Source organism: Nomia melanderi, chromosome 7 (assembly GCF_051020985.1).
Source record: "Nomia melanderi isolate GNS246 chromosome 7, iyNomMela1, whole genome shotgun sequence".
Taxonomy (NCBI): domain Eukaryota; kingdom Metazoa; phylum Arthropoda; class Insecta; order Hymenoptera; family Halictidae; genus Nomia; species Nomia melanderi.
Genome location: NC_135005.1, coordinates 3,897,210 through 3,925,125, shown reverse-complemented (window position 1 = coordinate 3,925,125; position 27,916 = coordinate 3,897,210). Strand labels below are relative to the sequence as shown.

The 27,916-nt window shown below is 35.5% G+C and overlaps 1 protein-coding gene across 14 annotated transcripts in view; it reads left to right on the top strand.

The window, feature by feature from the left end:
• The window catches only part of Rdl (Resistant to dieldrin), a 155,572-nt gene extending 145,146 nt beyond the window's left edge, over positions 1–10,426 (top strand). For 6 of the 14 annotated variants that reach the window (XM_076369480.1, XM_076369484.1, XM_076369486.1 and 3 more), the window contains 4 exons: positions 42–326; positions 2,376–2,524; positions 6,016–6,178; positions 9,186–10,426. In XM_076369480.1, coding sequence (XP_076225595.1) covers positions 42–326; positions 2,376–2,524; positions 6,016–6,178; positions 9,186–9,331 — 743 coding nt within the window. In that variant the 3' untranslated portion in view covers positions 9,332–10,426. The remainder of the gene's footprint in view (positions 1–41; positions 327–2,375; positions 2,525–6,015; positions 6,179–9,185) is intronic. The other 8 variants (XM_076369491.1, XM_076369490.1, XM_076369492.1 and 5 more) reach the window with 2 other exon arrangements.
• Positions 10,427–27,916: the final 17,490 nt, after the last annotated feature.

The following is a 27,916-nucleotide window of genomic DNA, read 5'->3' as shown; positions in this document are numbered from 1 at the left end:
CTCCGTCCCCCTGTCCTAACTTGTCGATCTTTTAATCGTAGGAAATTATTCGCGGCTGGCCTGCGAGATCCAGTTCGTACGGTCGATGGGCTACTACCTGATTCAAATCTACATTCCCTCGGGGTTGATCGTCATAATATCATGGGTGAGCTTTTGGCTGAACCGAAACGCGACCCCCGCTCGGGTGGCCCTCGGAGTAACCACTGTGCTCACCATGACGACCCTAATGTCCTCGACGAACGCGGCGTTACCAAAAATCTCCTACGTGAAGTCCATCGACGTCTATTTGGGAACCTGTTTCGTCATGGTGTTCGCCTCTTTGCTCGGTGAGTACCGCCGTGTACTCTGTCACGAGTTACATTCGACACACGATCTTTAAGATTCAATCTTTGAAATTCGGAATGTTCACGTTTCCGTGAATCGGTTGCCGACGAAATTCAAATTACGGTTGCACGATGTACGATTTATTTACAGACGAGTTGAACGAAATTCTTCTCAACTCGTTGAAACATGTGGCGGGTGGGATTTGGCCCGCGGGTAGTGGCTTGCCGACCCCTGACTTTATTCTTAGTTAAGTTTTAAGACTGAACGCCTTGTTCAGTCGTGAGGTAGTTTTTTCCTGTGCGGAAGGATATGGGATATAGTGGCGGACAAAAGAAAGTCTTTAATTTCTTTTATGTTTGTGTGTATTTGTTACTTTTCTATTATATCCTTTTTTATTTTGTTAGTGATAGCTATGTGTTTTGGAAAGTTTCCTTAGCCTGATGAATGTTCTTTTCTTTGTATCAAATCTTCATCATCTATATAATTGGTAATTAATTAAAATACTTAATTTTGTTTGATAATAATAGTAAGAATATTATAAGGTAAATACTTCAGTTCGTTCAGTTTATATAACTTATTAGATTATTCGTTATTTCCTAAAAGCGTTATTTTTCTGTTCTACATGTTTATAAAAAATTCAATTAGAGTTCTCTCATAGAATTATAATTTTCTTTCCTTATCAATTATCTCTTTAACTTTCTCTTGCCTGCCACTGCATCGTATATTCTTGGTACAGTGTTATTGCTACCTCAACAAGATATAGCGAACTCATGAAACTAACACTCTTGCAGTGGGTGGTATCATTGATGAGACGAGATCCAAGCAGACCTTACTCTGGACTCCAAAGGGCTCAAGCGTGTATATGTCATCCTACATTAGGATTTAGTGCAATATACAGAACACGCATTGAGATCAGCAGAAACAACATTCGCACAGATACGTTTCCTGTAAATCTTGTGTCTTTCTCTTGGCAAATTTTAGTAAAGAAATCCAATTCGAGAATACATCGTCCGAAAATGTTTCTGCAGTTAGTAAACAAATTTTCACGAGTTCGCTATGTAGGACGGATGGAATATCACTTAGCATTTTAGAATTTTTAAAATAGGTGCTGACATGAAGAATGTGTTGTTTCATCGCTATTACTCAAACTATTTTTACTGTTTCAGATTCCTGTGAAATCCAGTAAAAATGAACGGTGTACTGTCATCTTCCTATCAAGTACTTGATTTACTTGATTTATACATTTTACTCAAAATCTCTCGATGCCCATTTCATTAATGAACAGTGCATTATTATGCAAATAGAAATTTTTCTGAATTAATTTACTAGAATTGGAGGTTGAACAGAAATTTATTCTTTTTGTTATGAATTTCTGTATTATTCTTGTTTCTTTACCGCTTTTCCTCTCTCCCTTACATTCCTTTGTTGTTTCATTGATATTGAATCTAAAACAGCATGTCCGCCATGTCGATTCATCAACTAGCGTTGCAAATGAACTGTTAAATTAGATATTTCATAACAACGATTATTACTTTATTCTCTTCCTTCATCACATTATGCTAGTTTCTACCCCAGAGATCAGTATATCGTTCATTCCTACAGAATTCCACATGGAAAGTAAAATACTAAAAGCATAAAAACAGTATAATCGAACGTAGGAAACACGATGAAACAGCACACAAGTATAAAAATGTCGCGCAACATGAAGTGACTCCTTATCCACCCTACGAGTATGATAATCACCAATTTTGTCAAAATCTGTTTTTAGCACAGTATTATAAATTTCACGTCGCAACTCTGACTCTTGAAGAAACACGCACACGCACACACATACCTCACCCAAAAAAAGAACAGTTGGTAAATCCTCCTAGGTACGTTTATTCTTTGATAAAAGGATAAGATTCCGATCCTCCAGTTCCAAAAACAAAAAGAAAGAGAGAAGAAAAGGATGAGTTCATTCGGTGGAACAGAAACGGTGACATTGCCTCTCGCCGCGTCATTGTTCCGGCCTGTCATGTCTCATTATTTGCGTGGGTTCTCTGACTTCACAGAATACGCGACGGTGGGCTACATGGCAAAGAGGATCCAAATGAGGAAGAATCGCTTCCAAAAAATCGCGGAGAGTATGAAGGCGGCGAGAGAGAATCCAGGACCGCCCGGAGTGCCCGGTGATCACGGAGACCACGCGCCTAAGCAAACTGTGAGTAACATCGGCCAACCTGTCACATCCCTTTTGTCTTTCATTCCAATTAGAACCTTTCCGTCGTCGTCGACGTGATCACACGACCGCGCGTTTCGCTATGTAGGCCGATGAAATTTAGACGGTTTCCACGAAGCGCTGGAACCTCTCCGGATTAGAAGGCGAATCGATGTTGTACCTTTGCCTCATTCACCGATCGGTTCATTCGCGTTTGTCATTTGGGAGGAGGTACTTTATCGATTCGAATGTGACGAAAAGATACCTTTACAATTGAATATAAATCAAATATTTGCTACATGTTATATTCTGTTGTTAAATAGCTGGTTAACCTGTTAACTGTGGAATTTAAATTCAGAAATCTCTGATAATGCTCATAATGAAATCAAGTAATGAAGCATGTACTCGTTTAACAAGGGCCAAATGCACCCATAATATATTCTAACGAAAAGCTAAACTGAAGAAATAAACAATTTATCGTTGAAAGACTTAGTATCATTTTTTTAAGTATCATGATTTTAAGATAACGTGTATACTCGTCGAATGCAGTTAACTGGTTAAATACAAATTTTTGAAACCTGCGAGCAGACGCTCGTTTCGGTGACTTTTATTATTTTATATTTGATGAAATCTGTTCTTTTTAAATAATTATTACGTCCTTTCTTCTGGCTTATGAATAATATTCTTATTACACTTTTCAAGCTGGACTTTTTTGAGAATAGTACAATTTGATTGCAGTAACTACGATTTCATTTATATATTTGTCAACCACCCGATTGATGTTTAAGACTTACCAAAATGATTATTTCCACGGAACAGGCACTAGATAATTTTGAATTATTGAACTCTTTTAGCACCAACATCTAAAAAAATTCAAATAATGGAGTCCTACAAACATCATTCTATAAACGATTTTTCATCGATCAGCTCGAGGATTCTAAAACAATAACTTTTCCTTTAATTTCGAGGAAGCATAATTAGTCGCACTTGTTGCAAACAAAATTCAACGAAAACTATAATTTCGATCAAATATGATACGTCTCGTGTAGCACTTCTCTGTATCCATTATAATATTTTTTAGAACTTCCCTCTCTCGTCCTCCTCCTTTTTTCATCGATCAATGGCCATTCACCACCAATTCACCGCGAAGTTGGCCGCGATCTCAGGTTGGAAAATTCACAATTAAATCTTTCTGGCCAAAAATATTGTTTTTTCTCTCCCTCGGAAGGACAAAAAAAGGGGTGAGAGGGAAGAAAACGAACGAACGCGAGTTGCGAAAGGTCAAAAGCTAAAAGGTTCGGTGAAATGAATTTCCATTCGGCGGTGGGTTTCGCGCACGGGAAATGCGATGCACTATAAATTTTCTTTTAATCTCGGGGATTGTGGAACGGGAACGGAAAATATGAAAGGCGGCGATTCGGGGAGACCGTGGGGGAGGGGACGTGGAAGAAGGTTGGGAAAGGAGGTAGACGGACTTCGCTCGATGTAAGTATCGCGTTAAATGTCGCCGGGATAAGGCGTTTTAATTAATTCCGAACGAATTAATTACTTGTTCTTTGAAGTCGTGCGCGTGTATATACCACCAACACCGCTGAACGAGTCGCGGCTCATTTCATCCGACGTTTTCACGGCTTCGGAAAAATGGCGACCGGACGTTAATGAAAATGATGCGTGGACAAAAGCGGCGTCGTTAGTTTCCTCCTCTATTTCCTATTTTCAAACGTGATTAAACGTGAGATATGGAACGTGTATTAATGCTCAGCAAGTGCCTCCTGTGCCGCAAGTAAATCCAATTACACTTCTAAACGCACGGGTTCGAGAAAGAACGAAGTACTCTGAATCGGGAGGAGAATAGTAAAAATTGATTTGTGCACTGCACCAGATGAGTTTTTCTTTTATATTTGAGTTTGAGTATTGCGCAATTGGGACTGAGGATTTTTGCAATGTACAAATTTTTTGCGATTTCTGATTGTTTTAAGACTAAAACTAACAGACGGGTCAAATCGATCCATTTTAGAATTTTTAGTTGGCAAGTATTTATATTATGACAAGGCCTTTGCGAAAAATTGTGAAATGGATTTCTGTATTTTTATAGATACAATAATAAGTGACCCATCAAACCTTGCGAAATATATTGTTCTAATTTTTATAATAACTTAGAAATAAGTCACCCAAATTGCTCGATAGCTTTAGTGTTAAAGTCATCTTCGGATATTGTGACGAGTGATATTATAGGTACAAAAATTGTTTTTGACATAGCAATAAAGCTACACTATTTGCGGAATAACTTACTGTAATATTTGAAGATTCATATTCTTTAAACAAAAGGGTAAATTATAGTTTGTACAATCGTTAAAGTGTTTTCTAGTTGTACTTTCACAACAGTTAGAGATTTATTTACATCCCTTGTCTTTACAAGGAAAGAACTTCAATAATTCAGGTTCGATTTGTCTTAGTAGACTGTGGATTTACATGCATTTGAAATGGAAACTTGAAAATGCAAAATTGCACGGAATATTCAAAAGCTGAAAAAATATATAGGAAAAATGATTTTCTATATGAACTTGCATAAACATTCACTGTCTATTAATGAGTTTCCATGAAACAATGGTACACAGATTCTTACCGATGCGTGAAAATTATTAATTACACACCTTATAATTTTAATGAATTCAGCTTTCAAACCCAATATTTTCTATCAGACCTAAAATTCTAACAATTAAGTTTAATTACTTTCCTTCTCCTGTCAGTTTCATATTAATACATATAACTGAGGCAAGTGCTATAAACCTTAATAAATATGTACTCTATCAAGCATATCTAAATCCATATCCAAGAAAAACCGTGATATAATGAAAGAACAGAAGATTATATGTAAAAAACTAATTCAATAATACAAAAAAAATTCCCTTTATCATTATTTACGAAAAAGGTATTCATTTTTAGTTACTTGAAAGTACCCAAAATATGCATCTAAATTAAAAATCGAGGTTTTTTAATAAACATCTAAATTAAAAAAGGATCTCCTCTCAACCATGCATGATTCACTGTTGGAGGGTTAACCTATTTGCATCTACAAGTGAAATAGCCCGAAGAAAAGAACTTCCTATTCGCTGGCAATATTTTGCATTATTTCAAATTTTATTGTTATATAGCATACCATGGGTTTCGAAGTTCAATAAGAAACTAATAATAAAGAAGAGTAGTAAACGTTTAAATCAAAATGAACCACAAGTAACTTTATAAATTAAGTGTCCGTATATAATCGACCGAACATGTTTGAATCCTGCTAATACAGGACACTTTCAATTAGAGATCGGATACAAATAGGTTCAGTAGTTTAGTGCAATGAAATTAAAACATAAAGGAGGGATGAAGGGGTATTTAGTAAAAGGCACGTTAGCCTATCCTCGATGTCGCATGCCAATCTATCAAAGTAAGGGGTTCTCCTCGGAGAAGGACACCCCATGACGAACTGCCGTGTCTCTTGTAAGTGGTCCCGTGTTGTCCAGGAGGTGCGGTTCAAGGTACACGACCCAAAGGCACACAGCAAAGGTGGAACACTCGAGAACACCATAAACGGACGAGCCGACGAGGAGGCAGCGCCCGCACCGCAACATCTCATTCATCCTGGCAAAGATATCAGCAAACTTTACGGTACGGCCTAACATCCTTTCTCTGCTACGTCCAGCTCAAACTCCGAAATGCTAATATGCTTCCTCTTCTAAACCGTGGCGGTGTTCCTCTTAAAATACTGTTGTATTGTGGAATATCAATGCTGTGAGATATGAGTTTAGTCCTACTTTCTTTCGTGCCATTTAAACTCGTCGTCGCGGAACAGATAAAAGTTAGCTTTGTTTCGAGCATTCCTATAGAACTACGTTTGAAGGATATTTTAACTAAGCTAATCTAAGCTTGTTCGGAACGGATAAGAGAATTTTCGTAGAACTTACTTGTATTGTTCTTATCTTTGCGCAGAAGTTAAATCACCGTGATCAAACTCTTATCTTCATTAAAACTTTCATTTTCATTAAGAGATATTGGCTCTGATTTAATAATGTACAGTTTGATTGGTTCTGATCATTTGGAATTTTAAGTGAATCTACATATATATATAACAAATAGTTAGACTCCTATGTAAAATTTAATATATCATTAACAAATACATTTCCCAATTGTCTACTTTTAAACTAATTTCCAAAATCTAAATAAACCAATATCAATTTCTCTAAAATCGATAAAATAATCTGTACCGTTAATGTTCGTAAATCTAGTATTAAAAACAATTGAAAATATAGATATTTGATCATTTAAATCAGATCGGAATATTTCATCTGAAATTACTGCATAATATATTTTGCACGTAGGAATAGGTGCTAAAAATTATATTAAAAAATGTTGAAAAGTAAAATCAGTAGAATAAGAAACGATAAAATGTTAATTTTATTAGATAGAAAAGGATGAACGATTTTAAATCGTAGAAAAAAATTTGTTTAATTATTCTTATTACCAGTATCAATAATTGTAAAGTCTGAAGAGACGTAAACCATCTCTACCTAAAGCTAACAGCTTTTCATTTCGCTAACTCGAATAACTCATTTGAGACAAACTGAAGCTTACATTTCAGTAGAAATAAAAATGCTCCAAATGGAAGCAATCTTTCTTAATGGATACAACGCCGCGCAAACGTACATAATCCTTTGTTTTCACATTAAACACAAAGAAAAGGGGGAAGGTAAATCGCTCGCATTGTTGAAGCGGAAAATAGTTTCCTGCTCTGATTGTTTTACCAATGTATGTATTATCTAAATCTTTTAACCACTTAAATCCCTTGTCAAGCTTTCCCTGTATATTACGAAATGCACAGGGAAATTCAGTCAGAAAATTTTAATTAAGCCATTTGAAACCCTTGTAGAAGGTTTTGTTAGTATAATTTTGCGACGACGAGAAATATTGAGTACCTCTTTTCAGTTAAATGCATTTCGAGTATCATACTCATTATTCCAGCTTACAGCTGAAACCCGATCTATGTGCGCGTTAATATTATCTGAAAAGTTAATAATGATATAAGTAAGATATAAATATCACTGTTTACATTATTATCGTATTCGAATTTTCCTAAATTATGAATGAGATTTGTAGAAAAATTTTCTATGGTCAACAATAAAAATTGAAATAAATTTGTTTTTTAATATAAATATATTTACAACATTGTCACACATATTTATCATACCCGATACAATGAATGTCGCTTAGAAAGAATTTATCAGAATGCGGCAGTTTTGCTGCAAATAAAAACATGAAAATGTTAAAAATTTATAGGTATACTAATGTTTCACTTGTTTTGATATATGAGCCATAAATTATTTGATAATAATTTATTCGATTTGACTTTTCAATATTTAAATTCAAATGATAAATATCTGCATTAGTATTTTCCTTTCACAATAAAAAAGTATGTCATAAATAAATTGTGGATATTTGTGCTTATGGAATATATGACTATGACACACTCAATAGAATAAGTATTCTAATCAAATACAAGTGCTCAATTTTAAGGAAATTCAGTGTTAAAATTTATACATTCGTAGATTTGGTTAATTACCAACAGAAAATCTTAGCATTCAATTTTCTTGAGAAATAAAGGTCTAAAAGGAACAATATTATTGAAGAATTTCTATGTTTATAATACTACTTCATTTTTGTTCATATTCTTTTGTTAAGTATCCGTATATTAAAATATATCTTATAACATTGATATTATTTGGAGTAAACGGAAAATTTTAATTCCAAAATTCAAAATTGTATAAATGTTCACATTATCTGGCCTTGTTTCAAAGTTGCCAATTGAAAAGACAGTTATCAGCGAATGAGAAATGAGAACGCATCTGCAATCAATCGAACGATCAGAAAATCACACTTAACACTAACCGTATCGGTACTTCATATATACCTATTTCTATTATAACCAATCAAATAACTGGCTACAAAATATAGGTAAACAGGTTCGATGACAAATTTTTCTTAATGGAAATAGAATCGAAAGGAAAGACTAAAATTGAAAAATTGATTAATCGCACTGTTTAATCGATTAATTGATATAAAGTTGAATGAACGAAAGGGAACTTAAAGCAAAACTATAAGTCAAACTTTAAAACGAGTCTTGCGCTGGAAATTAATTCGTTTTTACCTGTTTTACACAGATATGTACACTAATTTTGTTTATTAACACTGGAACTATCAGACGGGCCAAAGTGACCCATTGCTGATTTCTTCTTTTTGCAATTATTAAAAAGATAACTGATGTTTCTCTGAGAAATTATTAAAAAAATTGATGTAGTAATGTGTAAACTGAATTTAAAATCAATTAAAGTCTGAATAGATGCACTCTTGGAGTTTCTGTAGAAGAATTCCAGAAAGTCAATTTAATTGCTCGTTAGTTTTAGGCAACAAGACTATTGATGTGTATAAGATGTCATTGACAATTTTGGAACAAAAACATCTCGACGTGCGTGGTACGTCTTTCCAGCCCGAGAGGTTAGGCCCTTCCACAGTCGCTTCATTAGTACCAAACCGTATTTCTACGGAAAGGCAGGAAGGAACTCGTAGTCAGATCTCAGTATTAAACGAACAATCTAATACATTGATTTTCCTCTGTTGCCAGGTGTCACGCCGTCGGATATCGATAAGTACTCCCGCATCGTGTTCCCGGTGTGCTTCGTCTGTTTCAACTTGATGTATTGGATCATCTACCTGCACATCAGCGACGTCGTGGCGGACGATCTAGTGTTGCTCGAAGAGGCGAAGTAAAACCTAGAAACGGAACGGTGCGCGCGTACCAAACAGGACGTGCGTTCAAAGACAGAGACGAAAGTATTAATTAAAACAAGAAGCAAGCGAAACACAAAACGAAAAAAACAAAAGAAAAAGAACATAACGAAAAACAGAAGAGAAGAATAGAGGAGGGAAAAAGGGAACTAAGGGTGGTGGGGCAGACGGTGAGATCAGTTCGCGAGATGGAGACAGGAGAAAGCAGAGAAATCAGAGATTAATGTTCCGCAAAGGGGAACGGACTAAAAAATAACGCTGTGATTATTATCGAGACGAAAGCAGGTAAAAGAATTGTATAAATTAAACTTGGAGAATCGATGGTTAATTGTAACGAAACGAGAAAAGGAAAGAAGAAGAAAATAAAAGTGACGTATCGAGGATAGAAGCGAATCGTCGATTCAGTTCACGATATAGAAAGTGTCAGACTAAAGAAAACTTCGCCGGAGGCCCGAGAAACGAGCTGCACTTCGATTAGGAGGTAGAAAGAACAAAACGGTCGTCGAGATCGATCGCACGACTAAAAAAATCGCGCGCTGTGACTTAACTTCGTGACACCCCAACCGTAAACGCAATTCCGATCGTAAAATTCCCCTGCGAAGTGATATCTTCGATTCCGACGATTTCCCCAAACTCGCTGACTGTCCCCGTGGATACGTTCGATCGCAATTCGGACTAGTGGCGTCCGCGGGCATCATGAAATCGAAGTAACGGGATCCACCGAACGGCGCATTCCACGAACGTGCATACCTTAAAAACATTGCCAGAGTCTAGGTAACGTAGCTCTTAAACAAAAAATGAAGGAAAGGGAGAGAGGGAGAAAGTGAGAGTGAGCGAGTGTGCGTGCGTGTGCATGCGTGTGCGTGCGTGCGTGCGTGTATATGTGTGAGAGAGAAGGGCAAGAAAGAGAGAAAGAGAGTGAGGGGGAGATAAAGAAAGAGAGTGAGGGCGAGAGAGAGAAAGAGTGTGAGGAGGAGAGAGAGAGAAAGAGAGAGAGAGAAAGGGATACCTTCGATATAAACACTTGTCAATTTAGCTACCATTATATACATACATAAATATAAATAAATAGTAACGTCAACTAAACATTAAGAGAACATCGCAATGGTCGAATTGGGACACGAACAACGGAGAGGAGAACATTGCAAATAGTCGAAAGAAAATGATAGAAAATATTAAACGAAGGCGGAAAACGGAGGAAAAACCCAAGAAACGGTCAAGAATTAACGATCGTCGCTCGAACACGGCGCTCGCGAGTAAACGATCAAGGACAAAAGTAAAAAGAGAAAAAAAACGTGAAAAGCGGAGATCGTAGAAGGGGTCGCGTGTGAATCAAGACTGTTGTGTGCGCCTGTATGTACGTATGTGATTGAACGCGTGCGTTTAACTTGTCCTACGTATACGAGTGCGTGTAACCGGCGTGTGACATGCATATGTCCTGGCAGGGGGTAGAGGAGAATCGAAAACGGTGTGAAGAAGCGGCTGATAAAACGTGAAGTTGTATAGGCGAGGCCGAGGACGGTTTTTATTTCGAACGAAGACGCGTTAACGAAGGGGCAGAAAGAGAAGGGCGGGGGGAGGGGGGATTAAAGGAAACGGTTCACTACCGCGAGACTGGTGCGACTTAAAACTCGTTTAAGTAAGTACATTCTAAGTATCAATGTATGTAAGGTGGGATTAGACGCGCGTGTATGTCGCTGAGTACGCATACACGACAATTAGGCGCACGATTCTCGACGTGCAGACACACGTACACGATTACCCGCGCGTCGACCGCGGCGACGGGCGACGGCTACGACGACGACGACGACGACGACGACGACGACGACGACGACGACGACGACGACGATGACGACGACGACGACGACGACGACGACGACGACGACGACGATCCTTGACGCGCCCCGTGAGCACGATCGATCCTCTCTCCTCCCGGCGGAGGAAAAACGTTCAACGGATGGAAAATAAACGAACAAAGAGGAAAAAGGAAAGGAAAGGAAGGAACAGAGAGAGCGAGAGAGAGAGAGCGAGAGAGAGAGAGCGAGAGAGAGAGAGAGACAGAGAGAGAGAGAGAGAGAGAGAGAGAGAGAGAGAGAGAGAGAGAGAGAGAGAGAGAGAGAGAGAGAGAGAGAGAGAGAGAGAGAGAGAGAGAGAGAGAGAGAGAGAGAGAGAGAGAGGGAGAGGGAGAGAGAGAGAGAGTGTGTGTGTATGTGTGAGAGTTGGAGGAGGGGGAGAGGAAAAAAGGGAAAAAAGGAAAAACACAAGGCACGGACGAACGAACAAACAGCCTTCGACGCGAGTCGCATCATTTCGAGGCGGAGCCGATTCACGAACGAGTCTTTTTTATTGCCACGAATGTTTATGTGTCCGTTTCATTTTATACCAGTTTTTTACCATTTATAGGAAGAAAACTCGTCGGACGAAGCGCGAAGAAGAAGACTTTTGTAATTTCCGTCACTTCTCTCTTGTCGAACAAAAGAAAACCGCGATCCAACCTCGGAATCGTGTAACTTCCGTGGAACCGTTGCGACGCGCGACCACCCTGTACGTGTTCGTGTACGTGGCTCAAAAAAAATACAAAGAAATGAACAAAACACCACGGGGGGAGGGTGAGTCTTGACTCTTTAGCCTCTTGTAACTATACTCGTAGCAGTCGCGGTAATGTTTTACGTAGAGCGTACAACCACTCCCCGGGATGTACGATTTGATCGGACATATAAGTTAATTCCAAAATCGAGTTGCAGATCGAGTGGAATGGCGCATCGAGGAGAGACACGACCGAAAAGAATACTAGTGAACACTACTCGAGTATTTCTTTTATCGTTTAAATTGTTGATCCTGGTGGACGAAAGATGTTTCACGGTAAAAAAATGAAACAGTTTTCTTTTATTCTTATAAGCGAACAGCTTCTAAAGAGAACGCCAGAGACAAACGAGAGCGGGAGAACATTGGAAGAAGAGCCACCTACGAATTTTTCTTTTCCTTTTCCTCAGTTGACACTCCTGACTATCATGTTTGCTACCTGCATCAAGTATTTGTAGCGATTGTGATCTTGTATTGTGTGTAAGGAAAAGAGGACAAATTATGTTTTGCAATTGAAAGCTTTTTCACTGTAAATATTCAATGATTTCTAGTGAAATATCGATGATATGTTTTACAACTTCAAGAATAGTCCAAGAATAGTACGTAACGTAAAAACATAACTATTTCATTTTAATATTTCATATATTGGTACATTATACACGATTTCTTAATTTTGCAGCATTAAAACAACTGAAATTCCTCTTGAGTATGAAGAGTATATTAATAATTATTATTCTGCAAACTTTCATTGGAAATTATGATAATATCTAAATAAAATGATAATACCTAATACCTCAGTATCTAAACCGGCTATCAGAAACCTTTTCTTCAGAAAGCTAAATCAGATAACAGCTCTTAAATATTATGAAACAAGAAATTCTCATCTTCATCTTGTGTTCCTCAAACAATCAAATCATGGATATACTTGATGTCACCAATATGTTTACATTCGTTCTTAAAGTGTATAAATAGACCTCGCAAAAGCTATTACGAAAAAAATGTTGGTAGCAAGCAAACTACTATAAAATCCCTATTCCAATAAAAATCATCCTGCAAAGAGTGTCATCAAGAAATAAAACGCGATTGTATCGAAAACGAACGGGTCGCGATCGCAGCAACCCTCAGCCATAACACACGTACATATACCGTCGGCGCGTCGCTCCGGTGGAGAGACTCTTCGTCTTCCCCGGTGGCTGTTCCGTCAGTACGTTTTTGCTGAGTTAATTAACGCCAATTGTATGCCGTTCTACTTCCGTCTTTTGGATACTCCGTGCTTTGCCTGCTCGCGTTTTTCCACCCTCGCCTCTGTGCGCAGCCCTCTCCCATATACACAAACTCGTACACATACACACCGAGCCCCGCACGTACCAATGGAAATCTACATATACATACATACATACACACTCGCGGATCACGCTCAGTCTTTCTCTCATTCTCTCTTTCTTCGCTAGCTATATCCTCGTCTCTACCGCTCTAATGCCTCGTCCCATCTTCTTTTTCTCTCTTCCGTCTCTTCTCGCGTGGTTGCTGGCTACAGACTGGGTCGTGGAAGCTTGCCATTCAGGATATCGACCAGCTGACACGCCCAGTCCACCCTCTTTCGCCCCTCTGTCACCGAGAATATCGCCGTTTCTCTCATTCTTTGCCAGCCATCATCACACTGTCTCCCCGCCCCCCTCTCTCTCCTCTCTCTCTCTCTCTCTCTCTCTCTCTCTCTCTCTCTCTCTCTCTCTCTCTCTCTCTGTCCTCTCTCTCCTCTCTCTCCTCTCTCTCCTCTCTCTCTTTCTCTCTCCTCTCTCATCTCTATCTCTCTCTCTCTTTTTCGTTCTCTTCCGCCGCTCTCTGACGCCCGCGCTCTTCTCCTACAATCACCAAACAGTCCGTTTGCCAGACGCTCTTTGCTCATTGTGCATTTAATAAGGAGCTTCTTGCCTTGGTGCTCCGCGAGAATTCTTTATAAAAGTAGGTAATCTCGCTCGAGGATCTACTCGGTCGCCATCACCCTCGAATGTGTACGGAAGAAGTGGCCGAGGGAAGGTTCGTGTGTTTTGCCCGTCCCGTTGCCGACCTCGCTGGGAAAGTGGGAGGGAGGGTTAAGGATACGTAAAGGTTTTCATAAGGTACACTTTTGATAAGGTATGCGCGAAGGTTTCCTCCATTAACACGCGCAGGACGGTTGGTGCTCGACTGTTGCTTCTAAGAGCGAATCCCATGGTTGCTTTGGAAACAACGGTATCGTATTGAGAACTGCGCCTCGGGAGTTACAGTATCGCTTTTGAAACTACACTGTCATATTGGAAACCGCAGCATCACCTTGGGAATTACTGTATCCTATTAAGAATTACATAACTCCTTGGAACTACAGTATTACTGCGGGAGATACAGTATCGCTCTAGTAATTATAGCATCGTTTTAGAAACTATAGTAGTGCCTTGGAAACTACAATATTGTTTTGGAAAGCACAGTATCGTCTTGGAAACTGCTGTAGCTCCTTAGGAACTGCATTATCTATTTCGAAATTGTAGTTTCAAAACTACAGTAATGTCTTAGTAACTACAGCATCGTTTTCGAAATTACTGTCTCATCTTGGAAACTACAATACAATAGAGCTTTAGAAGCTATACCGTGTTGATGGAAAGTTGACACCCGGAACGACACACGGGCAAGAAGGTTATTAGTTGTGTGCAGTTTACTCGGAACCGTTACACGATCGAATTAATATGTGAGATCATTTCGGCAAATAGCACGCTAGAGCTGAAAACTAGTATGAAAGTGAACGTGTCCCCTCTCACTTCGACCTATTAGACTCACGTTCCTTGCAAGTGTCTTCTTTCTATTGACTAGAGTATCTCCTTGGGAACTACAATCGATGATTAGGATTCGCTCGCTTCAGCAACTACAGTACCGCCCTAAACGTGTAAACACGGGGCATCCGGGTACCCATTTATAAATTCTGATTTCTTCATTTATTCAACACTATTACTCCAATTTATGCTTCGAAAAAAAAATAAAAATTTAACGTAAAAATATATTAGTACTAAAATTTAAGTAAACGCTCGCATTTTGATGGTTAATATAAGAATTAACGAAACAAAAACTCAAAAATTAAGATTTTCTTCGGCAATCGTTCTCTTAACCTTCTCGTGTCTCCAAACACCATTAAATTCGGTTTGCTCAACATGTTTACCGAAATAATTCGTCACTAAGTCTTAATAAAAAGTTGTATCTCACGAATTCACGCGGCACGACAGTCAAACCATTTAAACAGTGGCCGTGAGCGTACACGCATGTCATTAGTTTCCGAGTAACGAAAAGTAAGCGTAGAATAACGGAACAAGGCGGACGGATACTGGGAAAGAAATCGATTTTGGTCCATCGAGGCCTCGACGGGACGTTGCTCGAACGACAGACACTTCCCTCATCCATCTCTCTTCGTTCTGCACGTATTACGATTATACATATATACATATATAAATATATAAATACATATAATGTAAGTATCGAGATACTTCCACGTCCGCCCCACCGGAAGCATTAATTAAATGCAATTTATATATAATTGTACATCCGTTATCCACTTGGAGTCTCTATTGTAGCGTGAGGAAGGGATGGGTAAACTCGACGAGAGAGGGAGGGAGAGGGAGAGAGTGAGTGAGAGAGAGAGAGAGAGAGAGAGAGAGAGAGAGAGTGTGTGTGTGTGTGTGTGTGTGTGTGTGTGTGTGTGTTCGTGCGTGCGTGCGTGCGTGTGTGGGTGTTAAGGAGGGAGGGAGAGAGAGAGTGAGAGGGAAAATGGAAAACTAGCGTTTTATCGTTGTGATATATTCTATAGTGTCTATATATGCATTTATTCATACGTATATCGCGTATGCATTCATGCATGCCAACACGTGTTTGTACGTATGTAACGTTATATACGTGTGCCTATTGTTTACGTTTCGGAAGATCTATGGAAAAGCCGTGCGCGAGCGTGCTTCACGCGAGGAACTGGCACGCGACGAAGGCAGAGCTCTTCCGTAGCTAGCGAGAACTATGGTAGGGGTAGGTAGGGTAAACTAAGCGAATTATACCTAACGATAGATGAAACAGGCGACAGAAAATGAAATGAACAAAAAAATTATGTAATGGGAACCTGCTCGTTTTTTTTCTTCGCGCGAATTCGCGACGAATCGAAACATTTGAGAGATACTTTACGCGGAAATGAAACACTAAAGTCGCGGGGTGAGTCACTATCGATCGATCGATCGCTGTCCATGTACGAAAGGGAACACAGCTTTATTTGTAAACGATACAGTTGGTTACAAAATTATACAGTCGCGTCGAAAGTCGATCGAGTAACACATTAAAACTTTTCTTTAAAGGAATTTGAACTAATTTGATTTTCGTTGCGTTCAGTGCGATTAATAGGACGTGTTAAACCTTCTAATTGCTTTTACGTTTATGTCTAATAACGCACATCATTGTATGGTGTATATTTGTATTCGATTAACTTTACTTTATTTTTGTTTTAAATATATTTGACCCCATTTTTCTTTCAATTCTGTTAGTTTGGCAGCCGAGCCTAAAATTATCGAATGGTTTTTCAACATTCAGACTGTGTTTTCGTGCTTCAAATTATTTCTTGGTCTATTTGAAAAACTGTATTTCGTAATTGTGTTTCGTATTTTCATTGATCCCACAATAACTTTAATTATTAATGATAAATTTTAGGAGGAAACGTCAAAATAAGATACGACGTTAATTGTAAATAGCCCTAAAGAGGATAAAAAAAATGTTTCTTCGAAATATTCAATGTATAGAACGTTCCACGAAGAGCAGAACCTCCTAACTATTTCCTACAGGAAAAGGATTCAAGAATTATAAATACGGTAATACAATAGTTTTCAAGGATCACCAGTGTTTCTCTCGCAAAGCATACTTAATATTAAGGCGTAATCGATCATCGTAAATAATTTGTATAACAGTTTAGAAGAAGATGTAAAACTCGAAAATTTTTAATACAAAACGATTCGTGTTTCATACATATACTATTGGGGAATGTCGTGGCGAATTATACCATGATGCTCACACCAATGGTCCCCGTGAAACAATGATACAATATAATACCGTTTAAAACCGCTCAAATTGTATGTAAGGTATATTCCGTGTAATTACAAAGTAAAAGAAACCGTTACGTTGACTGCTTTCAATGAAACACCCTGTATATTAAGATACGATTATGTAAATTAGAGAATCGAACGATGAAAATGTTGACCCTCGAACATCGGACGCTTCACATTTAACAATGTAATTGCAATTAATAATTAAATTATGATAGAATTTTCAATTAGTTTACAATAGTAAATTATTATTTACAACGCATATGTTGTACAAATTCTTCTTTAACGTTTCATTTGAAAACGTGTTCTTAAAAATTACATCAAAGTACTTGATAATGAAATACTTATCGTTTAAATTGAAGCTACTAGAACCGAAATCACGATAAAATGGCTGTCGCAACAAAGATTCATCAAAATAGCTCCGTTGGGCGAGGGTTGAACTTTAAACTGGATACTTTTGTGGCCAATTGCAAAGAAAAGTAAAAGCGTGCGCGAAGAAACGAGGACCGATGAAAACGTTCCAACCAAGAAAGAAGCTGAATTTTCTATGAAACAATAAAATCGGCATTATTTTAAAAGCAATTTGAGCGAACATTTCGTTAACGAATCGTAAATAAATAGAAAATATCGATTACTGTTTGAAACGTTTTCAACGACTCCGGCTCCTTCGGCAATCAGCGTCAGAATTCTAGAAACGATTTCTCCTCGTAATGCAGAAATACCATTTAAACGCTTCTAACTACGAATAAAACTGACGCACGTGAAATACGTGCCTTGAATCTGCGCGCCAGTTCCTCCGAATCGACCACGGTCAATTATTATTATTCTTATTATTAATTATTATTAATTATTATCATTGCTATTATTATTATTATCATTATCATTATTAATATTCTTATTATTATCATCGTTACAATTATACATGTACACATAAGTTGTCGTAGGTGTACATGTATGATATAACGATACTATGAACATTTTAAGGAAGTTAAAGAGATAAAAAGAAAAAAATGAGACGAGAAGGAGAAATATACAAAAGATCTCTATCCTCTGGAATGATGAAGACGACACGAAATAGATGAAAAAGAAAAAAACAACTAAAAAAATAAAGTTTCTCGAAAAGGAAAAAAAATCGAAGGGACAAAGAAAAGTTGAATATGAAATTCGCGTTATCGGCGGGCACCTTCATATTATATCGCGTAATTATATTACCGGAATATATAAATATATATATATATATAAATATAAATATAAATATAAAACGATATCGTTAATTACCGAAAGAGCACCATCGACGCGCGAGTATCTGGGGATTACATGAAATGAAAAAAAAGGGAGAAAGGAGAAAGAAATATAGAAAGCAACTGGGTCAAAGGAGAAACCGAAAGAACGAGAGAAAAATAGGGGGGGAGACGTAAGGCAAACGGATAGGAACCTACTAAATACTATACAAATCGATCATCTTGTAAATACAAGTTTTATACAGAGCGATTGTATTCGTTAAAGAAAAAAAAACAGAGAGTACCTATTGCGAAGTAATATATACATATTATATATATACATATATATACATATTATATATATATATAAATATATATACGCAAGAAAATGTAGTACACACGAGAATGTGACTGTTCGCACATATTTAGGTAAATCACTTTTAAAAGTATAGGGGAGAATAAAATAAAAAACAAATAAAAGTAGACTGGAGAGGCACGTCGGGAGACCGAAGTGAAGTACGTAAGTACGTTCGTTCGTTCGTTCGGGGGTGACTGTTTCGGAACCGGAAACAAATATATGAAAGGAAGAAAGGGATATACTATATATATATATATATATGTGTGTGTGTATATATACATATGCATACTATATATGTATATATAAATATATAGATGTATGTATATATATTATATATATGTATGTATGTGTAATTGTGTATATATTATATACATATATATAAATATATATTAATATAGGCATATTCGATTATCGTGGGAAGCGTAGTGGATGACTGGTGCGCAGCGAGTGAGAATATTTTCCAAAGAGACTCGAATGAGAACATATACGACGATGACCACGATGTACGGATCTATTTGCAGTTTTGGTCCCGCCTAGGAGAGATCCAATATGTAAAATCCCGTACGGAATTTGAAAATGATTCTATGGGGTGTGTCATAAGTTTCTGTATGAACTTTGCTAGTGTGCGTGTCGTTGGAAATAATACGAGAATGCTATGTAACGAAAAATAATGGAAAGTTATAACATAAATACCGGGCTAAAAATAAAAATGTTTATCAGCAATAACGAAATTTGAACAAGTTGAATTTTTCAATGAGAAATAAAGAAATTAATGGTTTAATAGTAGTAAGTAATTGTAAAAGATCGAACGATTCCAATGGTTCTGTATTTATTCAAAATTATGGGCTTTATTAACTACTCTCTATTAAACGGGATTTCCTTCTTGGATTTTCTAGTTTGGAGATGTAAGATAGTTTTACATGAGAGAATCCAATTAAAGAAAGAATAATAATAAATATAGGAAAGGATAAATATAAGAATTCAGTATAGGAAATTTTAATAAAGTTGTTAACAAGAAGTATTTACTTCTACAATGTTTTACTTTATCTTCTTTCATCAATTGGGAATATTAAAAAAATTGTCCTACTCAGAGAGTTTTGTGTACTTGCATTATTATGTCTGTCAAAGTGTGTTGTCCGCCTTTATCGATATAAATCTTATATTGCATTATAATGTAGATAGAAAATTATAAAACAAAAAATTCGTTAATACTCTTCCTCTAGCAATTTGTATCGATGAAGATGAACACTCGAATTTCCATATGATAGGTATATTAATGGGAAGGTTAGTTCAACGTTTACTTCTTGCGTCATACGTATGTTATAACTTTTTCATAATGAATTTATATGTTTTTGTTATATGTATTTTCTGTTTTATTTCTAAACACACGACACGTTCGCAAAGTTTGTTATGAAACCTGTGGAACACTCTGTATATCATGATGTGTATCGTATGAGCACAAAGGTGTTGCCATTCTGTATAGTGAAGCGATTATCGAAGTAAAATCAAAGGTTCGAGAAACGCATAATTGCTCAAAATGAAACTTCTCATTTGCCAAGCGCCGAGAATTTGTTTTTAGATGCCCATCTTTCAGTTCGGACCAATGATTTCATGTAACGCCTTAGCGTAAAGATTCGTCACGGGGTACAGTACTCCATAGGTTAGTGAACGCCATATTGGAACCGCAAGTCAGCGTTAATCCTAATAAAAGAAATTTTCCTTGATTAAATTGGCACGACTTATTGTTATATCTGTTCGACGTGAATAATGAATGAAATACAACGAGATTGAGTCAAAACATTTTGTTTATACAGTCGTTAACTTAATTGTGAATTATACGTGTTAAGGACATTGATTAATGAAATTAAACAGAGTTTAAAGGAGCATGTATTTAGGATCATTTTCACTGGAAAATCCTTATTACAGTAGAACCTCGATTAACCGAATTAATGAAAGGTCACAAGTGTGCGGATAAGTGAAGCTTCGAATAATAGGATACGTTTTCATTATTGTCCACTTTTTTATTACGTTATACACTACATTTTTCATGCAAATGTTAAATTCCGATATTTCATTCTCTCTGCATTCTACGAACTATCAAAAAAACACAATTTCTAAAGATTGGGTCATAAATATTGTTAACTTTTTTTCTACTACTTAAAGCATTTATTTCTTATCAATTTTTACAGAATTGTTTATAAAATTATAATGGATAGACAATGAATTGTTATAGCTTAATGTTCAGTGTTCGTGTAATGTAATACTAGAGCAATGGGAATTTGGATAAAAGAGGTTCTACTCTACTTCATTGATGTCATTTTCACAAAAAAGTGGTTGAAATAACAAACAATTCTGTAAGTGGATATTTTATAGTTTCTTTTTTATTTATTTAGTGTACAGAAAATTTCCAGTACGATTTAATGAACGTGGTATTACAATTCCTACCATATGTTGTACATAATACAAGTGATGTGAAAAAAATTGTAAAGTAGAATTGAGGATTACTTTTTTAGTAATAATCGTTGAAAAACAGTATGAACAATAAGAAATTTTACAATATAAGGAAGCAATATCTTTTATGAAAACTTCGATTATTTCTTTTTCTTGTACTTTCCATCAAGAAAACTTAGTGAAAATTTGAAGATATGAAAATATATCATGGACACTTTACTATAGGGTAAATGCATTATTAAAAATGTATTATACGAAGTTCTCAATGATTAAATAAAACTTCGAAATTGAAAGGAGTTTGGAATTAGGATATTATGTGCTCATTGATGACTTTTAATAGTAAGCCATATATAGATACAGAGAAAATTCTTAGAATATTGATTTTATATCTGTACTAAATCGATAAATAAAATTAAAATTCGGTTTACATTTTGTTTTTTATAAAAAATTGCAAAATTTTATTTTCATTGCCGGAACGAAAATAAGTGAAACAGATAGAAAATACTTCATTCGTATGACGCTTCCTTTCCTCGACAGTCGAGTTTGCCCGTTACCAACTGTTTCTACTGTTAGATTAATCACGAAGCGGCATACCAAAAGATTTTATTATTATCGCGATTTACTATCGCGAATATGTATTTCATTTTGCTTATCAAAAAAGAAAGACATTGGAATGAATGATTGAATTTTCTATTACCACGTCAGACGTGTTTCTTGTAAAACACGTTCTAAAACTATAATCTCCAATATAAACCCATAACCGATAATTGAAAATAAAAGAAAATACGCTAATCCGTGGAGCACTGAAAGAATCTTCGGGCAAAAGAGAACGCGTAACGTAAGAATGCATCCCTGTCAAGAAATTCGTGAAACTTTTTATTTGAAGGTGATCAATCGAGTATACAAATCCCGTGGTCATCGTCGTCGAGACGAATAAAGGTATCCAATCACGGGCGTGCACACAAGAAGACCATGTGAGTTCAAATCGCGTTGTAACGAAAACTGCCAACTTCATATTGCAATATACATTTTAGTCAATCGTGGCCATGCGCAGACGATAGCTCGGCGAGATGCGGGAAATGCGAGAGACGGATCGGACAGAGACCAACAGGTACTCCACCATTAACAGGTTATCAAACATCGCCGATTTTCGATCCGACGATCGATCGACAACAGGGAAGTTCAAGCTTATAGCTAATATTTATTTCTTCTCTCCCCGTTGTTATTATTTACGTTACACGCTGTCACCATTTCCACGACGACACGGGACTAGCGCAGCCCCCGATACCGAGCCACAGCCATGTTTTGTCCATACGATTCAATTCAAATGAAAATTTCGATGAATTTGCTACCGTTGTGTCTCAGACCAAAACACGCTACAAGAAGTGTCGGTGCTTTGTAAATTGCCGTTTCCTCTGGTCTTTTACTTTTTCCATTGAAGGAGGAGTTTATTTCCTGCGCCTGAAATCTTCCCTCACTTGGGCCAATTTTATCGGAACACTGACATTACACAATTGGAGAATCAAGTGTAGACGCGTTGAGATTCGTGTGTGTATGTGGATGGTCTGATGATAAAGTTTTAGGAATTTTTAGTGTAATCGAATGTCTCACTGAATCTTTTAAAATTGTCAAGTTGTGAGAATCATATTGTAAATAGACTTATTACCTAATCAGATTGAGAAATCTGCGTTTTCTTTCGTTCATTTAACTTTATGTGAATTCCTGTATTGTCCAGTTAACTAGTTTTTCAGTTTTTAACTTTGCTTTTGTTTCTATTTTAGCTAAGGAAAATGTATCGTGTAACTTGTTTACCTTTGCTTTTTAACCAGTTATTTCACTGGTTACGGTAGAACTAGGTACATATATATGCCGGTACGTTTAGCATTATAATCCGAGCAATCTTTAAAGTCCTTGTATTATCTGATATTCTAATAAGTTTTCACTTTTTGAATCTCTAAACTCTTCTTTTCTCCTCTTTTCTTTAAGTCTATTTTACTTAAATTGTTCGAACTTAAATGTTTCTGGAAACGTTTGTTCTTGTGTTCAATCATTAACCCGAAAATTTTATTATCAGACTTTACATGCATACGTGTGGCGATATATTTTCAATTTTGTATTGCTTCACAAAATTGAAGAATCGGGGAGGACCAGTGCCAAACAATACGTCATGCTAAATACGGAACTGGTTGGATAGTAGATGCCATTCTCATGAATTCGTAAATATTAATTTTAAAAGAAATTGGTCGGGTAAAATATCGCATAGTTCGGAGGAACCTTTGGAATTCAAGAATTTTAATTAGAAGATCGTTCATTGATTCGTATTTTATCTTAACCTTACTGAGAGATTAATTGGAAGTTTTTAGTAATGGAAGATGAAATGGGAGGAAAATAGTTTTAGTTTATTGTTGTTATAAAGTTTCATTGTAATCTAAAATATACAACAAACGTGAATTAAAAACATGTATTTAGTTAATAGTATGCAAATGCAATATATAACGTTTTTTACCGTTCTCAAAACTAAGTTAAGTGACTATAAATATAAAACAAAGTAAATTAACTTTGTTAAAATTAACAAAATAGAAACTACACATGATCAAAGTACATATATGGAAGGTTAATTTAGTGCTTCAAACTTTTTGGATTAACTTCTTTTTCTGCCAGTTTCGTCTTCCAATAAAATTATAAATAATATTATAATGAACATAATATTTCAATGATTTAATACTTATTAGCTGGGCATAATAATGAAATAATATGAGCAATGTAGCTATTTGATGCTCTTAGTACAATTTTAAAAATCTTTAATATTACGTTACATCTACTGTTCCACATTTAAACATTGCAATCTTTGACTGAATATGAAATGGTTTCAATTATGTGTTTCATCGTACAGTTCAATAATAGCAAATTTCATAAAACCATTTTAATTACGTTTGAAAAACAATATGGCAAACGTTTATTAGATTATACTCTTATTTATATTACAATAATGCGCGGTTTAAAAATTATGTATCTTTATATATATATTTAAAAGTAATCAATGTGAAATATGTTATTATTTTCTTTCCCTGCTTGCGATAAACAAATGATACTCTACTTGCTCTTATAAAATCAAATCATATATTGTGACAAGAAAGTAATGAAACATGAATATATTCTATTTATCTTTGTTCAAAATGGTTCATAAATTCGTTTTGTACATTTGCATGAATATGCCAAACATTTCAAAAGTCTATAAATTACTTATGATATCTTAGGAAAACTATGTTCCTATGAAATGTTCAGTGATTTAATTACATTTCTATATTATTTATGTTTTAAATATTTTATTAAAACAAAAGGATAAGTCTCACACAAAATTCTTAAACAAACATTTCCAATAGAACAGATTTTACACGAAAACAATCTCATATGATATTTTTAAATCCTAATGAACAGCACCAGATTTAAGAGGAATTGATCCGGTTAATGGAAAATAAATATATATCGTATTTAAAAAAAGAAATTTGAAGAATTGTGTTCAATTAGTATTTCGATTACTATTAGCTCTATTGGTATAAGATATTTTCTTGTTCTAATACGTAGATCTGCATTTATTATCGAACAGGTAATTCTTTCTTTCCCCTTGTATAAAATTCGAATTATAAAATTCGAAAAGCTATATCATTAACACTATAAAAACCTGCATTTTCCCTATAACAAATTTAATGTTGTCAAACGCAAACATATGCAGAAAATATATTAAATAAAAAGTGTATACCCATATGTGGAAAAATATGATCATCGAAAATCCGTATCTCGTTTGGGATGACGCAAGCTAGAAATTGCCAAAATCTTTTGGATAGCGTCCCCGAACAGGTTTGTAAAATTTGTAAAGCTTACGAATGAAAGTCCTAGAAAAGCTTCGATGACAATCGTTCGTCCGTGCGCATCCTCCTCGCCGGTTTTTAGGGGCAAAGTAAAAAACTAGTCAAGTTGCTTTCCGCAAAACCATCCGAACGCAAAGACAAACCTGTGTTACCACTCAAAAGTTTAGGGTCACTTATTCTATTCGAAGTGAACATCAATTTTTTTTATTGGATTGTCAATCTTAATAAACACGTTAAACAGAACTGCTTTCAGTGTAGCATTTCATATTATAGGATCGTAACATATGAAATGTTCGTTTTCCTAATAAACGTACATTCATACTGTTCATTATTATTTATACTTAACTTTATGGTTGATCAGCATTATCATTTGCACTGTGACATTTTACCAAATAATTAATTCGAGATTCATGTATTTGCAGTGTGCATTCAGAATAAAAATATTACAGAGGTTCCAACGGTATTTCAAACAAACTGCTTCAGAAATGAAGAAATATTTTGTGTACATTGTAGGGAAAGTAATGTACTTATTAATACAAAACTATTAATTAATATTAATTCATGTGCTACGTTCTGATAATATATTTCTTTAATACGTATGAAATATTATTGCTCGCAGCCTAAGTTTTTATAGACATAATAGATCAGCAATGTGACCTGAAGAATGTACTTTGAACAGAAAGAGGTATCGTGAAAGACAAAACAAGGGTTATAAATAAAAACCATTTAGGGAATTGGATCTGGGAAATATATCACACTTGATATTTCTCTCTATTAATAAGCGTTGGAAGTGTTTATTGTCTTTATAATTACAGATTTTGAATAAATTAATAAGTAGACGATGTTCTTTGAATAGGCAATAAAAATTGTATGAAAATAATTAGAATTACATATAAATGGAATTTCAAGACCACTGCACAATTTTGAAAGATTATAAAAATCTTAGTTTTACATGTATATAGTTATCTATAATTGTAACTAATGACAGTTGCTAATTATTAATAAAAATTAACTAAGAAGGAATTATTATTAACATCTATAAACGATAATCATTTATATAATTAGTAATTATTTATAATTAACGATAATTATAATTTCGACTGAAATGCATAATGTTTATACATTTTAACGAGAAATGTTCAAAATGGCCGACATGTAGCTCAACCCAAGCCTATACTCGAGTTACTGATATAGAATATTATTTGTAAACTGTTGAGTAGAATTAATTAGAGTTAATTCAAACATATAATCCAATAAAACTATTTAATTAAAAATATCTATGAAATTATATTTGACCGCCTCTAAGTATAAGAAATCTGAAACTTATTGAACACGAAAGTTCTTCCTGTGTTAAGAACATACGAAGGTCACTTGAATTTTTTTAATATACCCATCTAATTTTAAACATGTTATAATTACACCTTTATTCAATCTGTAAGTTCAATTTTTTGTCAAGGAAACCGAAAACACTGTAAGTGATTCTTAACTTTTGAGCGATAAATCGATCAGATGGAGGACAAACGCAGACAGTAACGATTGGAATTTAGGATCGGAATAAGAAGGATACGAGGTGAAATCTAATAAAATGCGAATAAAAAGAGAACAAGCAAAACCCCCGTAAAAAGAATTTTGCTTGTAAATACGCGAATTATGAAAAATCGACTGAAGAAAGAAGAACGAAAGTACGACGGAGTATCGTGTGACGAACTGTCTCGACGAGAGTACCAAATTCTAAAATGTATTTAATAACACCCACTAACCTGCATTATGTTGTAGAGACGTACGTTCGTTAATAATAAGAAGAAAACAATGTAGATACTCGAGTACACGGAAACCAGTCAGGAAAAACGGGAGACACGCATACCTACTTAAATAACCGCGCCACACGTTACATATACCTACGCCAGAGATGGAGGAAATTTCATTTCGAATATAAACAGATGAATGGAATATATATGTAAATTTATCTGACAAGATCATTTACTTCTGTTCACCCACTCAATGTTTCTAAAGTTCATTGAAATTTACGTTCGATCGGATCTTCAACAAGTTTCTGTTTGGATGATTAGTATAATTTTCCTAAAACTCTCAACAGAGTTTCGATAGTCAAAACTCGAAAACGATTCTAGTATTTATAAAATTTCATTTAAGCATGTTTCAATATGCTTCGAATAGAAAAATTGATAAGAATCAAATATATATATCTGCTCATGAATTCCAAGCAATACATCAATGTTCAGTAACGTTTTCAGCACGTTTCTAATAATTTTTTTTATTTAAAACGGGGAGGAGAGGATTCTATACATTGAAACTGTAAATTTGTTATTTCTCAGTTGAAATCCGTTGATCTAGACAACAATTTTTTCTACCTCTGACATACATGCACACGAAACCATACCTTGTAGATCGACGATTACCATCTTGAAGTGATTATACATATATATATATATATATATATATACACATATATACATATATATAATTAATTATAAATATAGAAATATAAATAAGTATATATATATACACACATATATACGCATATAAATACAGAAAACATAGAACTATATATGTATATATATGTATATGTATATGTATATATATACATATTATATATCAGCACTCGGTAGATATTGGTACACCCATAAAATTTACCTATACTACCTAGAAATAAGAAGAAAAGAAATTTATTGAAAAAAAACACGGCTGAAACACGCCGATCCGACGAAAGAGACCGTGATGTCCATAAAGTGGAAGGTGAAAACGAATGAAACGAGCCGCGAGAACGGACAGTTGTCGCGAAGTAACGCAATTTAGGGGACGAATTATAATAGTATTACACTTTTAGATCTGTGTGTGTGAGTAATTGCTCCAAATAATCGAGAGTTTGAGGAACCGTTCGCGTGTATGAGCGAGTGTATCACTGTGGTCTGTATGTCATTGCGGAAGTTCCTGTTCCTCGAGAGAAAGAGAGAAAGAGAGAAAGAGAGAAA